Genomic DNA, 24,158 nt, shown 5'->3' on the forward strand with positions numbered 1-24,158 from the left:
CTGCAAGCTACGTACTTGTTCTACCAGATTCATGTTATTATCTTTTCCCTTTCCCTTCGTTGTAGCAAGAGTAACAATTTAATTAGATGGGAGGAAAAAAAAAAAAGGCAGCCCGTATTATTTATAACTACAGCGCAAGACATTATTTTTAGCTGAAGAACTCTTAAGAAAGAAACAGTGCCCAGACCCATTTTCATGTGCAGCTTCCTGAATTTGTGATTCAGAGCCAAATTTCAGGGACAAGTTTAATTTAGGTTTTGATCCTTTTGACCTCAGCAAGGGCTCTGGTCTTAGTGCCTGCAGCTTCACTGCTCCCCAGCTCCATGGATCCAAAACCCAACAGGCCCAAGGGGCTGCAAAACCCGTGACACTTCAGGACAGTCAGCTTTTAGGGAGATACATGCCATCCTCCTGCAGTTCCCAGGGAAATTTGGGAGGCAGGGGAGCATCCACCTGGGCACAGTGCTAGGCTGACGGGAGCAGGACGCGTCCCGTTACGGGAACTGGGTGTTGGCCAACAAGCTCTGGAGTCACAGGCTGTTCTGTGCCGTGCAGCAGAGATAACACCAACAGGCTTACACCCTGCAAACCCACCCCTCCCCACCTACTTTTCTTTTAGTTATTTATTTTTATATTTTTTTTAACCTAAGCCATATTTGACTTCGCTGTCGAGTATTTCAGCACAGCTGCTATTCTCAGGTTCTCCTAAAATACACACAGTAGGTACTGTGCTAGTGCACATACAAACATCTACCTTCCTACCACAGCTTTTTATGGTTAAAATAACTTTTCTTCAGTTTCTGATTTCACTTCCTCTCGCCAGGCCCTGCTCCAGGTTGCACAGGAGGTGCTTTCTCAAGTCTGCACCCAGAGCCAACCTTCAGCATGAAATACAGAAATAAAATGTTAGCCTAGTTACAAGTATGACATCTAATGCCCAGTTTTCCACACGGGTGACCTACAAGCAGGACTCGATTTCTGACACTTCATAGTTCAGGGAAAAGAAAGGACTGAACGTGAGCAGCAGGCTGGGGCTGGTGATGGAGGGGAGCTGCCTGTCATCTGCTCTTCCCTCAGCTACCACCAGTGCTGGTTCCAGTCTCTGCTGGGCTTTTTATGTATCTTACTGGGGGTTGCACAGCACTTGTCCTGTCTAAAGATCTGAGCCAACTGCAGCTATCACAGCCACAAATTGTGCAGCTGCACAACAGCTACACTTGGCAGTGGTGGATCTTACTCTGCCTAAAACTCCTTGGGTGAAGAACAACAGGTGTGTTACCTGGCTGCACTGGAAGAGGATAAAATGCTAGTGTGTGACAGGCTCTTCCACTCTTCTGGGACACTTTCATGGTTCAGGAGTTCTCCACGGATGTGACGCATGACAAGAAGCCAGTGGCTCCTCTGTGTCTGGAAGATGGCTCCTCTGCACTGAAACCCACAGCATCACCTCCTGAACCCACCAGTCTAGCTTGCCACAGGGTCCTCCTCAAGCAAACACATCTTGTTTCCACCCACCCTCACAGCAGGCAAGTGTGGAAGTAAAGGTATTAACTCTGCAGTTCCAGAGCTGAGGGGCCACATGCAGGGACACCTCCACCTCCCTGGCCATGGTAAGTTTTTAGCTGAGCTCCAAGCAGCAGCTCTCTTCTGCACTCAGCCAGTAAGTGCTCGGGATCTTCAGAGATGTTCCCAGCACCTGATCCTTACCCAAAAACCTCCCTTAGGGGTACCCATTCCACAAGAGAATCTTGCTCTCAGTGCATATATTGCTCCATCACTGAGCATGTTCAAGCCCAAAGCTTCTTTCCCTCCCAAAGCTTTTGCACAATTCATAACTTCAGCATGACAGCAGCTTCAACTCTATTCTGGAGGGCCAAGGAAAGTCCTTCAAACTTTCAGAAACCTTACTCTGGACACTGCCTTGTCCATGACCATCCTGCCAACTCAGCCACCTATTAACAAATAATTAACCCACATTGAGGGAAAGGCTCCCTTCTGCCTGATGGGATGAGGCCTCAAGTTTCCATCAGGAAGCTCCTTTGTGCTGAGCCCAGTATGTCCTAGAAATCTTCCTGTGGGCAACTGTACTCTGTGATACAAGCAACAGAGATTAACAGGGTTCATCCCTCACTGCTAAAGGAAAACAAATAAAACTGTTACAAATAATTTTGAGGTGATAAGTGGCTCAGGGCGAGTGATGCTGAAGCTGGACTCTGTGATCCAGTGGCACACATCCACACGTAGAAGAGGAAGCTCCCACCTCAGGGCACTGGATACGACCAATTCAGTTCTTGAAGCTGATCCACAACCCACGTTGGGAGGCAGGCACTGGCTCCAGTTGGTTTTGGGGCAACACAGATTATGGGAAGCAGCTGGCAGGGGTTTGTGTACTTCTGGTCTTCCTTGCGTGCTAAGAAAAGGTGCCTATTGCTAAGATTCTTGCCATTGCCACTAATTCACAACCACAGAAAAATGTTATTTGCCTGACCCCTGCCACAAACATGATCTAATCAAGGGCCTCATCCCACTGGAGTGGAGATGGTGCAGATTTACAGTCCCAAGCAGCATGTTCTCCTCCGACAACCAGAGGGCAGCTACCCTAATCCTGGGGCTGAGCCCAACCAAGCAGCCAGATACCTCCATGAACACACACAACTCGGTACTTTTCCTAAACAGCTGCTGTTTCACAAGAGCCTTAATCTTCCTTTTTCTGGCTTTTAGTTCCTCTTTATTTCTAATTAAGGAATTTGCACTTCTAGGATGGAGAAGTGATATTTGTGCCCTGATGCTCTGGATACCCCTGTACATCAGGGTTATCAGAGGTTAGAAGAAAAAGATCATGTCATTATCTGACAGTGCTGCCTGTTCTCCCTGGAGAACATTGCTGGAGAGGTGAGGCAGGGCAGGGTCCTTTTCTGGCACCTGCCCATTCAAAACAGCTGCTGGATTTGCAGTAAGAGGAAACCCCACTCCTTTGCCCTGCCCTCAAGATCAGACTGACAGGGAAGGCTGCTGGAAGGTTTGTTTTTTTTTCTGTGTATCCTGATTTCTGGCCTGGGATCCTCTGGACATCTCATTTAGCAGACACTCTGCCCCTCCAATGCCCTCAGTTTCCCCTGGTGTTTGCACACAGTACGTGAGTGTTGTGGCTTCTGTATTTTAACTAAGGGGCTTTGGTTTGTCTTAAGGTGACACAAAAGTGTTTCATCCAACACAGTGTGTGGGATTACCCAGCCAGATCTCTGTGCACCCTTTGCAACCAGGCACTCACTGCTTGCCTGCTATCAAGGACTGGGCTTAGTAATGCAGGTGACAGGTCCAGACCCACCAATTTCAAGTCTATTAAAACCTCTTTCTTTGTAGGAAAGAAAGATGTGCTTATACTGCAAACAAACAAACTTACATATCAGAACCCCAAGTTATATGGTTCTCTCTCAATTTTTTCTACCTACTTTTCACACTTTTTAACTGAAAGAAGAAGTGGTCAGCAGCTTGGAGGCTTGCATCAAACAAAACTCTGCTTGATAGCCTAATCTCAACCCACAGAATGTGAACCTGAGGTTGTTAGCTCTCTTAACTCCTTTTCTCACATGCTGGAAAATGAACAAAACCCACAAAGGGCAGAGGGGAAAGCCTCAGTGCAGTGCAGACAGGACAGATTTTCTGATTCCACCTTCCATCTCTCTGTTTATCCATTTTTCTCAGACACTCTATGCACAGGTACCTCTACCTGCATAGGCTGCCAGTTTCTAACTGGTGTAGGCTCCAATGCACAAGGAGCAACATGGAAAACCAAAGTGATTTAAACTCCTCCAGCCTCCATAAACTCCCAGCACCCCTGCAGTGCTGACCCTGCTCCTCAACCTTGCAGACCAGCCCCCAGCACCTATTGCTGCTCAGGCACCTGCACTTTAAATACACACATATGAATTTTTTTAATGCACAGAAAGTGCAAAAAGGAAAGAATTTCAACATGAGACTTGTTAGTGCTCCCTCCCTGCTACACAGCTAAAGCTTCAGCCCGTGGTGCTGACTACATGACAGAAATGCTCCATCAAGGCAGCACCACGGCTCCACAAAACTGTCAATGATTACAGAATAATGCTCTGCAATCAAAGAACAAAATGTGTGCAGCAGATTAATCACTTTCCAAGACGGGAAAGGAAAGATAGGCTTGAGAGATAAATCTGGCTGGGGTGTTTATGCAAGCGTATCATGCTCCTTAGGACTGAATGTCCCAGAACTTACAGAGGAAGTAAACAATGTGCTTGGGGGGGCGTGTGGGGGGTGTGCGAGGGGTGTGCATGTGCCCACGCTGGAAACCAGATACAGGACAGCTTGTGAAAAATGCCTAACTTTCAGTTATGAAACACTAGAGTGAGAGGTCCCCCAGTTGCCAGGTGTACTGCTGCCCAGGAGAATCTACAAGGACCCGTCCAGATGCAGCTGAGACTTCTCTTGGGCATTTCAAACTTTCCTTTAAAACTCTGCAAGGATGAGCACGGACTCCTGAGCCCTCTCATAGAATCACAGAATGATTTGTGTTGGAAGGGACCTTCAAGATCATCCAGTTCCAACCCCCCTGCATGGGCAGGGACACCTCCCACCAGCCCAGGCTGCTCCAAGCCCCATCCAACCTGCCCTTCAACACTGCCAGGGATGGGGCAGCCACAGCTTCCCTGGGCAACCTGGGCCAGGCTCTCCCCACCCTCACACTCCAGAATTTCCTCCTCATGTCTCACCTCAATCTCCCTCCTCCAGTTTTCATCCATTCCTCCTTGTCCTCTCCCTCCCTGCCCTTGTCCCAAGCCCTCCCCAGCTTTCCTGCAGCCCCTCCAGGCACTGGAAGGTGCTCTAAGGTCTCCCTGGAGCCTTCTCTTTTCCAGGCTGAACACCCCAACTCTCCCAGCCTGTCTCCAGAGCAGAGCTGCTCCAGCCCTGCGATCATCTTCGTGGCCTCCTCTGGCCTCTCTCCAGGAGCTCCAAGTCCTTCTTATGTTGGGGGCTCCAGAACTGGACACAGCACACCAGGTACTCTGTCTCCCCCTGCTCCCCCACCAGCCACAGCAGCCAGGCAGTGCATGAGGAGGCAGGGACTGCAAGTGCTCCTGCCTGGGATTTACTTCTGGAGGCACGATCCAACAACTAACACTGTCAGTGTCCCTCTAGCATATAATCACGCTGCTTTGGGCTGCTTAAGCAATGCCAGCTTTCATGCATTCCTCGCTTTTGTGTAAACATATTTACATTGGTAACTCCTAACTGGCTTAATGCTACCCTGGTATTCTGTGGAAATACCTACCAGCACTTGAGGTAAACGCAACACTTCTGACAGTCAGTTACGAACGCAGCACACAATGGACTGGCACAAAACTGAGGGGTTTGCTGGGAATCACAGAATCTGAGGGGTTGGAAGGAAACTGGAAAGATCACCCAGTCCAGCCCCCCTGCCAGAGCAGGGTCACCCAGAGCACATCACACAGGAACGTGTCCAGGTGGGTTTGAATGTCTCCAGAGAAGGAGACTCCACAGCCTCTCTGGGCAGCCTGTCCCAGGGCTCTGTCACCCTCACAGGAAAGAAGCTTTTTCTGATGTTTATGTGGAACCTCCTGTGCTCCAGTTTGCACCCATTGCTCCTTGTCCTGTCCCTGGACACCACTGAACAAAGCCTGGCTCTGTCGTCCTGACACTGCCCTGAACGTGTCTGTAACCATGGATGAGGTCGCCCCTCAGTCTCCTCTTCTCCAAGCTCAAGAGACCCAGCTCCCTCAGCCTTTCCTCATCAGGGAGATGTTCCACTCCCTTCAGCATCTTTGTGGCTCTGCCCTGGACTCTTCCAAGCAGTTCCCTGTCCTTCCTGAACTGAGGGGCCCAGAACTGGACACAACATTCCAGATGCAGCCTCACCAGGGCAGAATAGAGAGGGAGGAGAACCTCTCTTGACCTACTAACCACCCCCTTTCTAACACACCCCAGGATGCCATTGGCCTTCTTGGCTACAAGGGCACATTGCTCCCTCATGGTCATAAGGGGGAAGCCCCTCTGCAAAAGCTCACTGGGGGGCTGTGCTACAGCAGCCCAAGTAGGGCCACTGGGGGAAACTGGGGGGCCAGGCAGCAACTCCTCACCTGAGGAGGACTATCCTGCACCACATGCCTGCCATTTCCACACTCCATGGAAATAAAAATGAAGATACAGTGCCAGGGTATGCCCTGCAACAGTGTAAGGAAAACACTTCACACAAAATATTTAAGGTCCCTCCTCCATGCAAATATCTGGCTCTGCATTAAAACCAATTAACAATAATCTACTAATAACAAGACTGTGATGGAGCTACGAGATTCCCCTAAAGCAAAATCCTGCCAATGCTAGTAATTGATTCAACAACATGCACCAGCTCAATGGCACAGGCATCTCCAATTCTTGGAAACATTACATCCAGCCTAATTCCCCCCCAAGGTCACCACAACCATCAGAGAATCCCCATACATCATGACCCAGAGAGCTGTGACTACACAGCTGCTACCAACAGCCTGGGAAACCGAAGCGCGGTGTCCGAGAGGCCTCAGCCACCACCAGCGAAGCCCCCTCAGCCAGCTGAGTTGCTGGAACAGTTTGGGGAGCAGCAGCGGGGAACAAACCACAGATTTCTCTTGCAGGAGAGGAAGCAGGGCCTGCCAGGTTTGCCGCTGGGCTGCTGGTTGCGTGTCGGCGCGGCGAGGGGAAGAGGAGAGGCCATCCTGTTACCTGATTAAAGTTTTGAACTTCCATCGTGAAGGACCAAGGGACCCATAAACCGCACGCTGCGCGCCTAAGCTCTTTAAAAGGTCAGCCTAAGGTTATTCACACCGCTGAATGACCTGGTCCAGCACCAAGCCCACTGGAAGCTGCCCAACTGGCTGTGACAGGAGCAAAGTCACGCGCAGAGAAAGCAACAAAATCCTCCATCCTCCCACCCTCCCAGGCACCACCTTGCAGTTTTAAGCAACAGTTCAGTCTAATTCTGATAATAAAAATAAATAGTGATCAGCTTCCCACCCAGCTGTAGAGGCCTCTAACACAATCACTAGAGGCATGAAGTTAGCAGCAGAGGCAGAAGGCACAGGAAAACCAGAGAGCTGTGGAAGGAAAAGGCTCTTTATACTTCCCAGCCTAAATGCCCCAAGTCAGAGGGCACCTACTAGAGGATGAAGAATATGGTCTGACTACGGAGTGCATACTTCCATGTCTCACATCTTATCAGTGAGGAACTTGTATGTCTCCTCTCTCCAAAAGGGAAGGAAAAAGGAACACCCTCTCATCACGGAAATGAGAGCAATTACTGTGCAGACCAATAAATATTGTAGGGGCAGCTCAGTAGCCCTAGGAACTGTATCACCTCAGACACTGCTGTCTAGCTCAGGCCCCACAAAAACAGAGATCAAAGTCTCCCTAAGGCTGGATCCTCCATCTCTTCCACAGATGAGCAACCCTTCTGTGCACAGAGAGAATAGAACCACCCAAAGGACACAGGATTTGCAGGCTGACAGCACCAGGACTGCTCACCTAAGGGTGGATTGGTAAAAAAAAAAATAGTGAGCCCCACCTACACCTCATACTGTCCAGCACTTCCTACTATAAAACCCTGTTCCTCGTCACCCAGAGCTTGGCAAACCCAAAGTGAAACTGGGATTAGAAACAGGATTAAATAGCCTGGGATAGGCAAAACATGGGGAAAATAGGGAGTCCTGGCGCCAGGTGAAAACGTGGGATGGGGAGCTGGACAAAAAGCACAGGGAAGGTGGATGAGGAGAGCAGATCTGGAAACCAGGAGAGGTGGGCAGAGGAGGGGGAGATGGCAGGAATGCATGGGATGCAAGGAGCAGGAATGGGAATTTCAGGGAAGGAGTCTGGGACAAGGGACAGCAGGGGGCAAGGAGCTTGGGGAGGGGAGAAGAGCATGCAGGGCTGGGACGGTGCCTGTCCAGCCCATGGACACGGAGGAGGTGAATGACATGGACAAGCACACCAGGAAGGGTGTATTTCTTTACTGAGAGCTGAGTGCAATAAATATGGCACAGAGCCCACACGGGGATCACAGGGAATGAGCCCAAACCCTGAACCACCAAACCTTGAAGCACCCAGCCCAGCAAGGGTGGGCAGAGCGTGTGAGCGCGTCACCAACACCAGTGTCACAGCCAGCAGGAGAAGTAATCTCAAATGTTAGAAGCAGCTTTAATTCTGACATGTTGTATTTCCTGGGCACTTGGCTTTTATATTTAAACTTTTTTTTTTTTTTTTTTAATAAATTAAGTAGACTCTTATTTAGTACTTCTGCTCTGCACTTCACGGCATTCTCTAGCCACAGAGATACTCCAGGAACCTGCAGTTAATGGTCAAGCCATGTGAAATCCAACTTTTCTACTCCCTGTCTGCTCCTGGAAAAGGGAACAGGCCCATCACTGGCATTGCTTGAACCCACGTTTTATCGTGGTGCTTCTAGAGGGAAAGCTGCTGCCCCCCAGAGCCCACACCCATCTGGAAGAATCAGTGGTTGATACCTGATACAGTTTCCTGCATAAATAAGGAAACTATCATGTCTCAGCCCATGAAGAACTTTGAAAACAAACAAACAAACAAACAAAAAACCCAAACCAACCAACAACTGTCCAACAAAAATGTCAAACCAGAAACCAGGCTCTCCAGACTGGATAAATTTAGTAAGATGCCATGATTCAACCACAATCAAAGGAAACCCACACTTAATTTCTCAAAGAGCTGCTATCATACAGTTCAAGCAAAATGTTTTCCCTTCAGGCTGAGATGACACCAAATCCACACTATTTCTCAATTCACTACCTTTTTCTTTTTTTTTCTTTTCTGCAATTAGAAAACATCACCTTTCCACATTCTTAGAATGAGCCTAAATAAAAAATTACACGTGAGAAGCTTTTGCCAGGGTTAAGTTTGCCACAGCTGCTGGAAAAACCCAAACTGAACATTTTATCCTGGCCAAATCAGTGTTCTTTTCACTATTTATACTCTTGGATCCAGTTGCTGCAAGTGATACTACAGGTCATTTTGTCCTAAATGGACAAAGAATCCCAAGATCCTCTCAAGTTTTGAAGGCTTGATTCAGCTAAGATTTTCCATCTTCAAGAAGAAAAAATTAAGACAATTTTTCCTGCTTCCATATTTCAGCACCATAGAATCAACACTAGCTACTCGGTTGATAATATCCCTTTTTATTTGAAGTAATTTTTCTCCTTTCATCTGGGTCTTATTTAGTATTAATCTACCTGACACTGGTCCAAAACAGCAAACAAGGATGTGGGGGTGATGGTGGACAAGAAGATCAACATGAGCTGCTGATGATGTGTGCTTGCAGCCCAGAAACCACCCGTGTCCTGGGCTGCATCACCAGCAGCATGGGCAGCAGGGCCAGGGAGGGGATTGTCCCCTCTACTCTGCTCTGCTGAGACCCCACCTGGAGAGCTGTGTGCAGTTCCGGAGCCCCCAGCACAGGAAGGACATGGAGCTGTTGGAGAGAGTTCAGAAGAGGCCACAGAGATGATCCCTGGGCTGGAGCAGCTCTTCTCTGGAGACAGGGTGAGAGAGTTGGGGTGTTCAGCCTGGAGAAGAGAAGGCTCCAGGGAGACCTTAGAGCACCTTCCAGTGCCTGAAGGGGCTCCAGGAAAGCTGGGGAGGGGCTTGGGACAAGGGCAGGGAGGGAGAGGACAAGGGGGGATGGATGAAAACTGGAGGAGGGGAGATTGAGGTGAGACATGAGGAGGGAATTCTGGAGTGTGAGGGTGGTGAGAGCCTGGCCCAGGTTGCCCAGGGAAGCTGTGGCTGCCCCATCCCTGGCAGTGTTGAAGGGCAGGTTGGATGGGACTTGGAGCAGCCTGGGCTGGTGGGAGGTGTCCCTGCCCATGCAGGGGGTTGGAACTGGATGGTCTTGAAGGTCCCTTCCCACCCAAACCAGTCTGGGATTCTATGAATTTCTGTAACAGCACAATAAGCAGAGCAGACCCTAAAGGAGCCACTACATCATCTAAGGATCCCCTCATGCAACATCATTTACATACTGAAAATAATGTGGAAGAACTTGCAAGGAGGTTAGATACAGCTGTGCCTTTAACAGAACAGCTTCTCTGGTGTCAAGACCAGCATTTTAGAAGCAGAAAAATGTTCCTCCTATATTTTGGCTTTCTGTCACCAGAGAGAGGTGGAGATTTATGCCCTTTCTCCTTCTAAATTAGACTCCTTCAGTGCCCTATTTTATATTCTTCCTGACAGGTCTCTATTTTGCCTTTCTGTCACTGTGTTGCAGAGCAAAAGACCCTTCCAGTCAAAAGAGAAACTCATGCTACCGAGTCAAGCAGCAAGAGGTAACTCTGTGGTTAAAACTGAAAGGATAAAATACTTTGCCCAGCAACATATTCATTTCCAGTAGGCTTTGATAAAATTATAACTCACTGTCCAGAAAATGACCAAAACATGAAACATATTATACTGAGAAAGTCAAAATAGGTCATTCAATCAGCGTTATATTCCCCTTTCATTTCTAACATAATACAAAGCAGTTAAGTAGTTTCTCTTGCAATTAGCATCATCTTTGTCTCCTTGGTGTCTAAAATCCACTGGAGATAAAGAGCTGCTCTGACTGTACAGCAGCCCAGGCCCTGCTCCTCACCACCACCTACTCCTCAAGAAATATATCCTCTCTTCAATGACTTCAACTATGATAATTTTCTCTGTTTTTTTCCAATTCCCTGGCCTATCACCTCAAATGACAGACCTTTTTCTGCTGAAAGAGGAGTATGGATGCACTCAGGAAGAGCCCAAACACCTCCAACTGCCAATGCCCATCCCACTCCATCCTCTCACCAGGAGGACTTGCTACCTGGTAGAGCTCTGAAAAAGGTGGGATAGAAACAGCCTCCCTGGCCAACAGCAGGGTTTCAGAGATCTTTCCTGGATGTGAGAAGTCTGGCATATGCTTCAAATGCATTTTAATTCAGAAAAAAAAAAAGAAAAAAGTGTTGGAAAGATTTTATTTATTTTTCTAATTAGGTAAACAGTATGCTGCTTCCACCTGCTCCAAGCTACCCCACGAGGTCCCACAGACATCAGATATCTATGAATATAATCAGACTGATTTACTCCTGACTGCTAGGCCCCATCCCTGGCAGTGTTGAAGGGCAGGTTGGATGGGGCTTGGAGCAACCTGGGCTGGTGGGAGGTGTCCCTGCCCATGCAGGAGGTTGGAACTGGATGGTCTTGAAGGTCCCTTCCAACCCATTCTACGATTCCACGATTCACAGAATCCTTCTTCTTCCCAGCCCTGTATGCCACTACTGCATGGCCTACACACTGTCCCTCTTTTCTTGTGTGTAAAATGGCCTCACTACTGATTTTCAAATACCTTCTTCAGCACACGCCTCCTTTCCCCAGAGCTTTCTAAAACACAGCTCCTCATAAAAGATATCTCTCCCGCCCCAAGTGTGCAAACCTTCTACTACATTGTAATCAGAAGTATTTTTGCCATGCATGAACCAGACTGTAAGAGCAACAGGGCAAGAAACAAATCACAACATGCTACAGGGAGTGAGAATTACACTGACAACATCATCACAAAAATAACAATATCAGGTTTGGAGCTTTTTGCTGCCACGCAAACTAGGCTGGAGATCTCTGGCCCAACACGTGCAGAGCTCTGACACGACTTCCATTTGAAAAGTGACAATTTCAGATGTGGCCCCCATTATCTCGACCACATACATAGCTCAGACTTTGCAAAACAGAGAAGCTGCTTGCACAAGACTCACAAAATGCTTTGGAGTTTCCACAGCCCCTCAGTGGCAGCATCGTTCTTGGTGCCAACGCTGCTCTCCTCCAAAGGCACAGTGGGACCAGCAGCCTCCCACTGTAGATCTTGATGAATACTTAAAGAAGCACCATTCACTCTGAAACCTGACATCTCAGACAAATGGTTTTGAGTTCCCCCATCCAGTGAAACTTTTAAACACAACAGATCAGGTTGCACAAGAACAGGGACAGCAGCTCTACGTGTCTCAGCTTACAAGCATCTCAGGACACGACTTGAACTAGCGTCACCTTCTCCTATGAATTCCTGGAAAAAAAAAGCATTCTCTGAAAATTAGTTAAGGTACAGAGCAGTTTTGCAGAACAAACAGTAGGTTATAGGCTTTCAGGAAACCACATCACTGCTCTCAGCACAAAACCAATCAGCAAGAAAGGTGATAATGTGGGAGCCTGTGAGAGTCTCACACAAAGACATTCTTTGTTGGGCCTTGTTCTCACTTATCAGATGCCAAATTTTATGTGCTGAGCGTATCTAAAACTTTATATATGAAACTGATAAATCCTCCACAAAGTGCTAGCAAATATATTTACACAAGATAGGGGTTCACTGCCTGACCTCACAAATACCCGCCGAGTCCGAAGCTTTTGATCTGGATTAAGTCTGGCATTGTAAGGTATGTTTACACTGCAAATTTCATGTGAGAAAGTAGCACTAACTTTGTTCATAACATGCCTTCAGAGAGCTGAAATATCTCTCTCAAGAGATAGCATGGAGAGGAAAAAAACCAACAACAAATACAGCAGGTTTTAAGTGTGCTGACACATAACTGGAGTATACATCAAGATGATTCAGTCCATATTCTAGATAAAAGAAATATGGCCTTGGGAGTCATGTCCTTAAATGACTTCTTTAGAATAATGTATTTCTTCTTCCTATTTTGGAACAAATGAAGAAACCAACATGGTACAGCATGAGAAGGCACTAAGTTATAAAGGCAAATCATCTACTACGTCAGAGGTGCTGGTTGCCTAGACTAGGAGAGCAGTTTGTATTAGAACGTCATTAGGTAATTAATGTTTTTTTAACAAAGCTTTCTTTATTTAAGTGCAACACTAACACTCCCTGGTCATGCTCAGTCCTCAGTGGGTGTCCAGGCTCAGCTGCAACCAGGACTTTCAGCACTGCTGGCTCAAGCCTTACATTCATGCAAACTCCTGCTGCTGTGGCACACCAGGAGAGCCCTGCTCTGCTGCTCTAACGTGGCCTTTAGCAGGGACAAGGCTCTTCGCTTCCATCTACCCATGAAAGCTTCACCACCATAAACTGGGCTGCATCCATGCAAACCAGTTTTCATTCCCACTACAAACTGCTTTGCACTGAGTGGCTGCAGGAGACAGGGTGAAGCCCAAGCAGGTGTCTGCCGGTGCGTTTGGGTGCTCCTCTATCTGTCCTACCCCGTCAGGACACTCTCTGTCCTCATCAGCCTTCCCACTTATCTCCTGCCTCCCACTCCTCTGGGGGCCTGGATAAGCAGATGTTACCTCCCTGTTGAAGTGCTGGCACCCAGCCCAGACCTGCCCTTCCCTGCTCATGCTGCTCAGGAACCAGCAAACCTGCCGAAAACTTCCTCTTTCTTAGGACTGCTGCATCACACCTGCTGGTCACAATCCTGCGTGTCTCCACGGCATCTGCTGCTCCCTAAGGAAAGCTGAAGGGCTCCAAAAGCCAGGGATGGGAAGGTGGGATGGCCTGCAGGCACTGCAGGGCTGAGGGCTGGGTTAGGAGCAGCCTCCAGGCAGACCCACAGCACAGCACGCAGCGTGAAGGCAGCCTCCGAGGTGTCAAGGCAGAAAAACAGCACCTCTGGCAGCGCTCCTGCCTCCTGCCCTCATTCCAGCGCTCTCAACAGGATTTTGGCGTGGAGGTGTCAGCACAGACCCACCCTTCACCTCGGCACGGGCAGCAGGTGAAGGGACACAGAAGTGGCACGAGCCAGTGACTCGCCCCCGGGAAACGCACCTGCGCGCCAGCAGCAGGCAGGTGTCCGGCAGCCAGGGACTGCACGGGCAGAGCCAGCAGCCTCCTGCCCCCCAAAACTGGCAGACAACACCCTGTGGGACACCTGGAGGCACAAGCTGTTGGTTCCAACACATCACCTCACTTCCGAGTGGCTTTTCCTCCAGCAACGATCCACAGGCTGCCTCTGCCCTGCTGCCCCAGCACACACCCACCTCACACCCACCTCACACAGCCCTTTACACGGAGCAAGGGGCAACTTCACCAGCAGAGGAAAAATAATAAAGAAAAGCAAATGAATGCCATGTCAATTAAACATGTTAGAGTGAGAATCCAGCATAATTCAGCTCCCAAGTACACAGCATGTTGTGATGGAGTAAGCAATGCCTTCAATTTGTTAGAGCACCAAGTCATTTTGTTTTCCCTTTGGACAAGGGCTGAGAGGACAAGGGGGAATGGATGAAAACTGGAGGAGGGGAGATTGAGGTGAGACATGAGGAGGGAATTCTGGAGTGTGAGGGTGGGGAGACCCTGGCCCAGGGTGCCCAGGGAAGCTGTGGCTGCCCCATCCCTGGCAGTGTTGAAGGGCAGGTTGGATGGGGCTGGGAGCAGCCTGGGCTGGTGGGAGGTGTCCCTGCCCATGCAGGGGGTTGGGACTGGATGGTCTTGAAGGTCCCTTCCAACACAAACCATTCTATAGTTCTATGACCTGCAGGGTGGCTCTGTGGATGACAAAAGCTAATTTTCACAAAGCTAATTTTCACACAGCATTTCTTTACAAGTCCCAAGAAAGGCACTTTTCCATCAGTGAAATCTTACAAAACTCTTTTATATCAGTAGAATTATTCAAATAGCCTTTACTTTTCATAGGTAGCAGTGTACAGATAAAAAAAATTGGCCCAAAAAGCAAAGCCCAGGCAGGACATGCACACAAAGCTATCAACAAGACACCAAGGTTGTAAATGGCCCCAACTTGCCCCAAATTCCCCAAGAAGCAGCATTACCAGCATGTCAGCCCTCGAGCAAATGTGCAAGGGGGTGGCCCAGAGAAAGGACTCTGGCTTCTCCTGGACCTTGCAGCTAGGTGCAGCATCAGGAGGAACCACTAAGGCAAAAAGCAAGAGCCACACAGCAGCGGTCTTCTTCAGCCCCATTGAAAGGCTGCGTGCTGTTTCACCACAGGGCTGAGGACTAACAAATCACCTGTTTGTTCCCAACCCCTTACACTGCTCCAAGGTTGCTCTCCATCAGTCCTGTAGCCTAATCACCTCCACCCTGCACTGACAACCAAAATGCAGCCACGCTCTGCAAGATGCCCTGCAGGTAGAGGCCAGCCCTCCAATTCCCAGAGGCAGCCCATGCAACCCCCCCAGCTGGTGTTGGGAAGAGAAGGATGGAGAAGGTAAAGTAGGACTTAATGTCCCTGGAGTATCCCAAGAAAGGCATAAGGAATTGGGAGATGGGAAATTGAGGAGTGGAATTTTTTTTAATGTGTTGTTTGTGTTTTTTTTTTCAAGTATTGGTATTTGGAACTGGAATGAGTGCTCTCTGCATGTTACTCTCCTCATCTGACAGATTTTAAAGCAGTGACCTGTGACAACCCTTGCCCAACACATTGCCCAGGAGATCACTTAGATAACGTAGCTGATAAATACAGCAGGACACAACCTGCTGCTGTTGGAAACCATGCTCTGCTCCAGCAGTGGCCTGCTCTCAAAGGCTGCAGGAGCCTCAAGGTCCATCACCCTTAGCCATGTAGAGCTGAAGATGCCTTCCTTGCAGGGCACCACAATGCACCCCAGCAACTCCTACACACCCCCTCCAGCCTTGCACACCTGAGCCTCTCCTGCTCCTCCACCCCAAACAGGCTGGGGCCCCATCACCACAGGCCTCCAGATCTCCCTGCAGCTCCTGGCAAGCCAAGAAGAAACGGTTCTTTCTCCAGCTGCCTCGATCACAGGAGAAGAGCTGTACCCACAACTAGCAAAAACTACTTGGAAACACACCAGTTTGCTTGGGAAAGCCAAGTTTCTGTCAAATACGTGTCAAATACACATAGGTAAGGAGTTGGTGTCTGTCAGTGGTGCAATGCTATCCTGCACACACAACTGGAATATCAGGAAACTGGTACAGCCGTGCAGAGAAGCATGGGACACCCCATCCTGACTTTGTCTCAAGCAAGTTAGAACAAAACATCTCACACTGAAGGAAAATCCCCTTCTGTAGACAAGCCACTTTTTAATAATAAGTGCTAAATGGACTATTCAAGCAGGTAATTAATGTTAATTAACATATGTCAGGCCATAAATTGGCTAAACGCACCTCATTTTCCAAGCTTAGTGTGTGGCAATGCCCAGGAAATCGTAACAGAAAAGAACAGTCTAAGTTTGCAGAAGCACAAAACAAAACAAAAAAGCAAATAAAAGGTTAAGTGTAATCTTCAATTAACTCCTGGTGTGCTTAACCAGCCCTCCTGAAAACTAACTGGCTGTGCACATGACGTGATCACTTCATGTTGCTCCCAAACCACGGCGTTACTCGCGTGTTATCAGCCCCAAGGAAAGCCACATCAAAAAAGCAGCTCCCCAAGCACGGTGATAAGGCCCTTATCAGGATGCTATGTGCTGCAGGACCTGGATGTGCCTCCCGCCCTGGGACCTGGAGAGCCTGTGGCCCCTTTCCAGACCTGGGAATCACAGGGTTTCACAGCAGAGGGTGCTCAGAGCTTGGCCTCCTCCAGAGGGTCTGCCTCAAAATACAGAGGGGCCTCGTGCCTTTAAAATAAACTAACACTGCTCTTCTATAACCCTACCCTTGGGCACACTTTACATGAGAGAGATAATACTGAGGCTTTTTTTTTTTTTTTAAAAAAAAAAAAGAAAAGTGGGGGAGAAACGAGAACACACAAAGATTTTAGTCTGAGCAGCAAACCTGCATGAGGAAGCACTTTCAGCTTCTGCCTTGGCAGGCCGCCACTGCGCCAAGACCCACTGTAATTGCACGGCAAGTGAGAAACCATCCTCACAAAAGATTTTTTTCCATACTTCCACGCAGAACAGCTGGCTGCCAAAATCTTGCAGGGCACCTTTAGGAGGCTGCCACCTAGAGAAACGCTCCGACTGTTTATCCTCGCTTTTCCCCCTTCTCTCCCAAGGCAATCCCTTCGGCCTCCCTTTGATCCCAGCACACCCCACCTTTCTGGGGTCACTCTCGGGGGGTGGTTTCACGCTCGTGCTCCCCAGTCCACACCCCACACGAGCTGGGAACAGCCCGGGTGCTGCAGGGGGGGGTGTGAGGGGGGGCTGCAGCCACCCCAGTGCCGCCTGCCTCCTGTGCAAGGGACACGCGCCACCCACGGCGGGCTCCGGCTTCATCCACGTCAGCACAAAGAGCTTTCACAAAAACCACCCGGCTAACCCTAATCGCTCGCCTTTCTCAATGCACCAGCACGTGCCCAGCCTCCCCTAATCTCCCAGGATTACAGCCAAGTGGTGGAGCCCCACCAAAACGACCCGAATACAAAATGGCCTCACGCGTTAAAGACGCCGCTCGCCTTCCCAGGAGAAAAGCCAGCAGAAGCAGGACGTCCCAGGGCAGCCAGGACACCTCCCCAGCCTGAGAGTCTCGGGCAGTGTTTGTTCAAGCCAATACAACACGGCGGGTACAAAAGCCACTAAGGTGATTTAATTTTTATTAGCGTGAAGCGTGTACTTCCAAACACACGGGTCAGTGTAGGAGCCAGCCTCTGACCCTCCTATTTTAAATATGCTCAGATATTGGCACTAGTGACCCATTGCAGACAGCACTGATGTTTCAGGTAACCTCCTGCCTCTAAAGAACAGAGGAAAATGGATTCCAGCATTTATCACACAGGTCTACCTGACAGCCATGCTGTCTGGCATCATTCACTGGAGGCTTCCCATCCACATCAGAAGGTAAGTGTATCAGAGCCTGTGACTCTTTGCAGCTGATGACGTTCACCAAGACGATGTGTTTGTATCTGCATCTAACAAGTCCTTCAGTGGACGTGCTCCTCACTGTCACACTGTGGATCACACAATGCCAAGGATCCAGGAGAGCTATTCGGTGCCTCTGTCTCTCCTCCAATAGCTGTCACCTGCCTGCATGAGCTGAGGAAAAGCGAGACCTTTGATACACGTTACAGACATAAAACAATAATGTGCGCTAATATCTACACATGGTTTCGGCTGGAAAGTTTAAGAAGTTATTTGTTATTTTGATACTAAAGTATCCTGCTCTTTGATGCAAGAAGCTTGCTACCTCGCAGTTTCAACCTTGGGGCTGGAACCACACACCTCTCTATGCTGCTCGGCACAAAAATCACTTACAAACGTTACTAAGTATTTGGTTAAAGCACAACGTGGTGAGGCTTTGATCAGGTAAGATGCTTAAGCAGTAAGTTTAAGCACACAAGTAATCCCAGTGAAGTCCCCAGGATCCAAGCACGTGCTTTACACCCGTGCTCACTCCACTTCCAATCATCAGGCTGCAGTTTGTAACCCAAACCCTTCTGTAAAGATGAACAAGGCAGCTCAAAATTAGAGAAAAAAAAAAAAAAAACTCATACAAAAGAAGGCTGGAAAAAAAAAATATCCGTGCAAACAGTTAACCAGGAAACAGAGTCTGAATTTAAAAAAAAATTAAAAAATAAAGGACAGCAGATTAAAAAATGAAACTCCAGTTTTATGCTGCCACTCCTGATGAAGATGCTGTGTGCCATCCCGAGGAAGGAGAAGAAGAAGAGAGAGTGGTGTTGCTTCCTTCCCACATCCTTTGCAAAGAGATGATAAAAAAAAAAAAAGTCCCAACACATCTTGTGTATCAGCATCTGGCTTCCAGATCTAGACATCTGTCTCCATCACTGGCACATTTCTCAAGTCTTTTCAAGTCTCAATAATTAGAGAAGAGACTCGTGCGCTCGCTACGCTGAAGGGACTGCAGCCCTTTGGTACATATTGGTCAATAAAACACAGCAAGGAAATGATGAAATGTCCACGCACAAAGTTGACAAAAATCCCCACTTCAAAGCCAATATCCCAGCAGCCAGTATTTATCTTTCACGAGGAAGATGAAGGCAATAGGGTGTAAAACAAATAGGCTGCTGATACCAAAAACAAATCAAAGCAAACCAGCTGCATTTAAATGTGGGAATTGCTGGTATCTGTGTATAAAGGACCAGATTCATAGTCTGGCCATACCAACTCAACAAAGGAAAATAGTCCCCCTAGTGTACTCTTCAAGTAGAAAAGACTGTTCCACAAGATAGTGCTGCAAGAAATCACAAAATAACAGTATAGGAAGAGATTCAGAAGCACTTGAGCCACAGTGACACTGGGCAACTCTACTATGTATGTGGACATAAAGGTGTTCCAGTTTTCTACTTCAAGATTACTCAGTGAAGTCAGTTACTGTATCCTAAGTTGTTTGTTTGGATTTTTTGGGGGAGGGAATTGTTTTTAACTCAGCACACTAGTTTTGTGCCTGCAGGACATCAACAGGGTAACAAGCTATCCGAGTTTGGAAAGGCAAGCAGATAATGGTCATCCAGGAGCTCTGTGGAAGTACCTGGAACAGGCACCTGGCACAGGGCATTTCACAAGGGAGAAACCAGCTCACCCTCAGCCCTCTCCTGCCCTGGTGAGCTGTCAGGCAGTGTCAGGTTAGCAAATGTCCCAGGGGGGCTAGGGGGAGTGAGGAACAAAGAAGACTGTTGCTGGGGCAGGGTGGTGGTGTATTGGGCAAACGTTATCTGAATGAAGGGAAACGTCATATATGCCTCCCTAACCACATCTGAGAGATTCACTTCTGCTTTAAAAGCCCTAGGCAAACAAATAAATAAATAAATAAAGGAGGGGAAGTGATACCTGTAACTTTTAATTTATAGCCCTTAAAAAATACTGGTTTGAGGAGTATAATCCCAACTATGTTGACAGATTATGGAATTCGGGACATCTCACTGGAAACTATATTAATATTTCATACATAATAATACATAAGAAAACCAAGTTCTGTTCTTCCCTTTTGTTTAAAATGACAATTTCCCCACTCTTTCTGCCAGAGCAGAGTATTGTTAAATGGGCTTGCTGCCTTCAAAGGCTAACTTTGCTGTGTAAAAAAATATTCTAAATTAGGACAAAAGCCTTCTGATTCAGAACTATCTTCTGTTCATTTAAAACCTCCGTGTAACTCACAATCTGAAAAAGTCTGATGTGAAAAGCTGACATTGAAGAGTTGTATTCATTACCTGTGAGGGAAACAAAGATGATAATAACATATATTGTGTTTTAGCACCGGGAGACTAAAATGGAGTCTCTAAGAGTGTTGCCTCTGCACAAACTAATTTATGTTCCAGCCAAGGAACTGCAATAGTCCTCTTTGGAAACAGGACTTTCCGAATGTATACGCCTGCACGAAAAGAAACTCTAGCCCTGCTGAGGAATTAGATGTTGCAGTTTTGGATGCCTGGCAAATTATTAGCTCCTGCCCTCTCCTCTGGCCCTTCCAGTGTGCCCCTGCCACCCACGCACAACTGCGCCCGCCGTTAACGCGATCGAACGCCTTGCCCTAACTTCCAGAGACAGCTCACAGTCATTAGAAGAGGCAGAATTCTCTGCTACCAGTGTGCTTCCCAGCTTCTGAGAAAGGTCATCTTCAAGGCTGGTGAGAAACTTCTGAACTAAATTATATCAGAGGGATCTCGAGGGATCCAAGTTTTTAACATTTTAATTAGCTCCAAGTACCAGTTAATGCTGCTCAGCAAAGGAATCGATATCAAATTAACAGTATAAATTGTCAGAAAAAATTGTGACTGTATTAACATACCAATCAATGTCAGCGCTCTGCGTTATGGCCCAGATCCTGCTCCTGCTGAAGCAAATGGGAGTTTTGCCACCAAATTCAGCCAAAACAGCATAATTGTCCACTAAGTCTTCCTTTGAACCGAGTATCGAGAATTTACTGAAAATTCAAAGTATCAGATAGAAAGGCTTGATTTGTCACAGCAGCTGACACTGCTTCTGCGTGAAACCTAACAACTTATGAAGGCACAGGCTGTCACTGGAAGATGTAACCCTTTGTCACACGATGCACTTGAAAAGTCAGATCAAAATTCAACACCTAATGCAGAGGCAGAAGCTGTAAAAAGGATCCGTACTTTTAAAAGCCTCGTCTCAAAACAACTGTGCTGCCGATAAACTTTGCATGTATATTTTCCCCAGCTCGAGGCAAGTCTGACAGTGAAATGCTTCCTCTACCCTGCTCCATTTGGAAGGTAAAAAAAAAATCATACAGCTGCACTTTAATTCCTAGCAGCAAGTCCTGCTCGGGCACCGAAATAGGAGGCAGGGCTGCCGGGAGGAGGAAAACTACCAGGAATGTTTCATCCATCCAGTATTGGTGACTACTTTACACTGTCAGTCATCCCCTGATCCAAAGCTAGAGAGAACCAAAGAGGAAATTTAATTTCTCTGTAATACAGTAAAACTTCCCTGTAAGTTCACCTTCAGCCATCCATTCAAAAACTCGGTCTCGGGTGCCGGCAGCACCGGAACCATCCCGGGATCTCCCTCTGCAAATAGTACCAACATCAAGCACCACCTGCATTTCTGTGGGATGTGACATTTCCACTAACAGACGGACCTGGCAAACGAGGAGGGGAAAAAAAAACACAACAACAACACAACTCTGGAAACGACTCCCAACAAAGCGCTTTACGTGCAGCACCAGCTCCTGCTAGGCCTTATTAGACCCTCTCTGAGGGCAAACCCCTGCCTGCCTGCACACACTAAGTCACAAAGCCAGTTAGATTTTTATAGATGCTTGTTGGGTTTTTTTTTTCCACTTATGAAAATGGTAGCAATCTTCACTGCTAGCTGTCGCAGTGCTGGACAGAAAATGCTGGGCTGCACGGGATTTATCAGTTGACAGTGCCCTCGCAGGCTGGCACGGCAGGAAATGCAAACCAAGCGTTCCTGTGGGCTGAGCAGCCAATAACTCCACGCTTTGATTAACTTTATGAAGAAACGTCAAGACCCGAATTTCCCTCTATTGCTTTTGAGGAACGTGCGGGAAACCACAGGGGTTTTTCTGGATGAAAAAGAACAGACCTGTTCTGTACTCGAGCTCTGAGACTCCGATTAACCCTCCATAAAAGCAACTCTGCTTTATTTCCACGACGAGTTACACCGAAGGTACCTTTAACTTAAAACCCAAACCAAACCAAACCCCTATCCTTATATATTTTTTTTCCTCTTCCCGGCTTATGTGCTATGCACCAGATAAGCCAGCTCTGCCCCAGCGTCTCCCCGGACCCCGGAGTTAGAAGCCCTCGCGGTTTACAACAGAAGAGACAAAACTTTTCCCTCCCCACCACCACCACCTCCCTTAAAAGCAAAAATAAGCGACGGCGCAGCCAGGAGCAGCGCCCGGCCGGCTGCCGTCGGGGGAAGCCGCCGGCACCCCTGCTCCAAACCCCGCCGAGGCGACGCGGTTGGGACCGTCGGGGCCCCGGGGACACCCCCGCCTCACCTTCCAGCCGGCCGAGCTGTTGCTGTCGCCCTTGTCCTTGAAGTAGGGCACGCAGCGGACCATCCAGTCGTAGATCTGGGAAAGGGTGAGGCGCTTCTCCGGGGAGCTCTCGATAGCGCGGGTGATGAGGTCGGCGTACGAGAGGTTGCCCCACGCGTTGCGCCGCGACGAGCACTTCCTCGGGGCCGTGGCCGGAGCCCCGCTCAGCCCCCCGGCGCCCGCCGCTGCCGCCGGCGAGAGGCCGGCTCCCTCCGGGCCGCCCCCGGGCAGCGGGGCCAGCAGCCGCGCCGCCTCCTCCGGGACGGCGGTGGTCGCGGCGGCTTCTCCCGCCGCGGGGGTCGCGCTGCCGACGGCCATGGCCGAGCCGCCCCCTTCCTCCTCGTCGTCCTCCTCCTCGGGGATCATGGAGGCGGCGTCGGCGGGCGGCTCGCCGGCGGGCTTGGCGGGGCTGGCCTGCAGCTCGGGCCTCTGCAGGGGCCAGGTGCAGGAGCGGGGGCGGCTCTGCGGCTCGAACTCGGGGTCCAGCTCCACGTCCAAGGGCGAGAGCGGGGCGGGGGGCGACGCCTCTGCCATCTTGGCCTCCCCCGCGGGCGGCTGCGGGGCGCTGCGACGGGGCGGGCGGGCGGCCGCCGACCCCGCTCCTCCTCCGCCTTCTTCCCCTCCTCCTCCTCCTCCTCCTCTGTGCCGACGGGAGCCTAGCAGGCGGGCATGCCGCTCTCCGCTAAGGGCTGGCAGGCTCTCCGCTGCACCCCGAGACCCTCTCCCCGCGGGCGATGCGCACGCTGGAGCCGGGTGGGGGTGGAAGGGGACGGGAAAGGGAAAAAAAAAAAAAAAAGAAAAAAAAAAAATCAGATTAGGAGCTCGGGGCGGGCGGCGGGGCCGGGCGGGGCCGGAGGTGCCCGCGACGCTGCCCTCCGCGCCGGCGGAGCGGCGGCCGCTCCCGCGGTGCGTGTGTGCGTTTGTTTATGTTTCACTCCATGCGGATGCAGAAGTAGCTCCAGCGGGAACCGCGCTGTATCCAGCCGGGAGAGGACCCCCACTCCGCCCCCGGCGGCTCCGAGCTCACTCCTCGTCGCTTCCGGGGATATCTTCCCTTTTGTTTTGGTTGGTTTGTTTGGGTTTTTTTTTTTGGGGGGGGGAGGGGGAAGTGGGTCCTTTGCCCCCTCCCTCAGCAGGAGGGCAGGGAGAAGGGTCCTTCAGATGGAGCCGAAGACTTTTTCCTTCTTCAAAACGCCCTAAAGGGAGCCGAAGTCTTAGCAGACATCCAACTGCATCCTAGCGTAAGCCTGTCACTTTGCGGTGCCCCCCAAGCCACGCACAAGCAACCCCCCAAAATCTCACAGCAGACAGAGCGGGGGGCGGGTTAGAAGGCCACTCCGGGGGCTGGTCGGTTCAAAAAAAAAAAAAATTAAAATAATAATAATAAATCCTTCTTCTCGCAGGGAAAAAGCAAACAGAACGGGAACAAATCAAATCGCCAGTCTTCCAACAGGTCCAGAAGCTTTAAGCCCTCCCTAGGGCTGCCAAAGAGAATAGGTTTTGTTCCAGCATCAACATCACATTCATAACCTCCTTGCTCCTGCTGCTGCCATCTTGACAGTTTTCCCCCCCTTCCCTCAAGTCATTTAAAAAAGCGCAGGCAGAAGAGGCAGGGAGAGCCACATCGGGAGGGGAGGGAGGCGGGGAGGAAGAGAATCTCCAGCCACCTCCAGCACCAGCAGAAATCGAGATCCGACTTCACGGGAAGAGGAGGAAGAAGCAGCGCTGCTGCTGCATGGCTCCTGCT

At 49.3% G+C, this 24,158-nt stretch overlaps 1 protein-coding gene across 1 annotated transcript in view; it reads right to left on the reverse strand.

Moving 5' to 3' along the window:
• Positions 1–23,330, reverse strand: part of FOXO3 (forkhead box O3) — an 85,199-nt gene extending 61,869 nt beyond the window's left edge. The window contains exon 1 of the mRNA XM_051613116.1: positions 22,373–23,330. Within this exon, the coding sequence (XP_051469076.1) occupies positions 22,373–22,945 (573 nt within the window). The 5' untranslated portion in view covers positions 22,946–23,330. The remainder of the gene's footprint in view (positions 1–22,372) is intronic.
• Between the last annotated feature and the right edge of the window lie 828 nt (positions 23,331–24,158).

The sequence above is a fragment of the Apus apus genome, chromosome 3 (assembly GCF_020740795.1).
Source record: "Apus apus isolate bApuApu2 chromosome 3, bApuApu2.pri.cur, whole genome shotgun sequence".
Lineage (NCBI taxonomy): Eukaryota > Metazoa > Chordata > Aves > Apodiformes > Apodidae > Apus > Apus apus.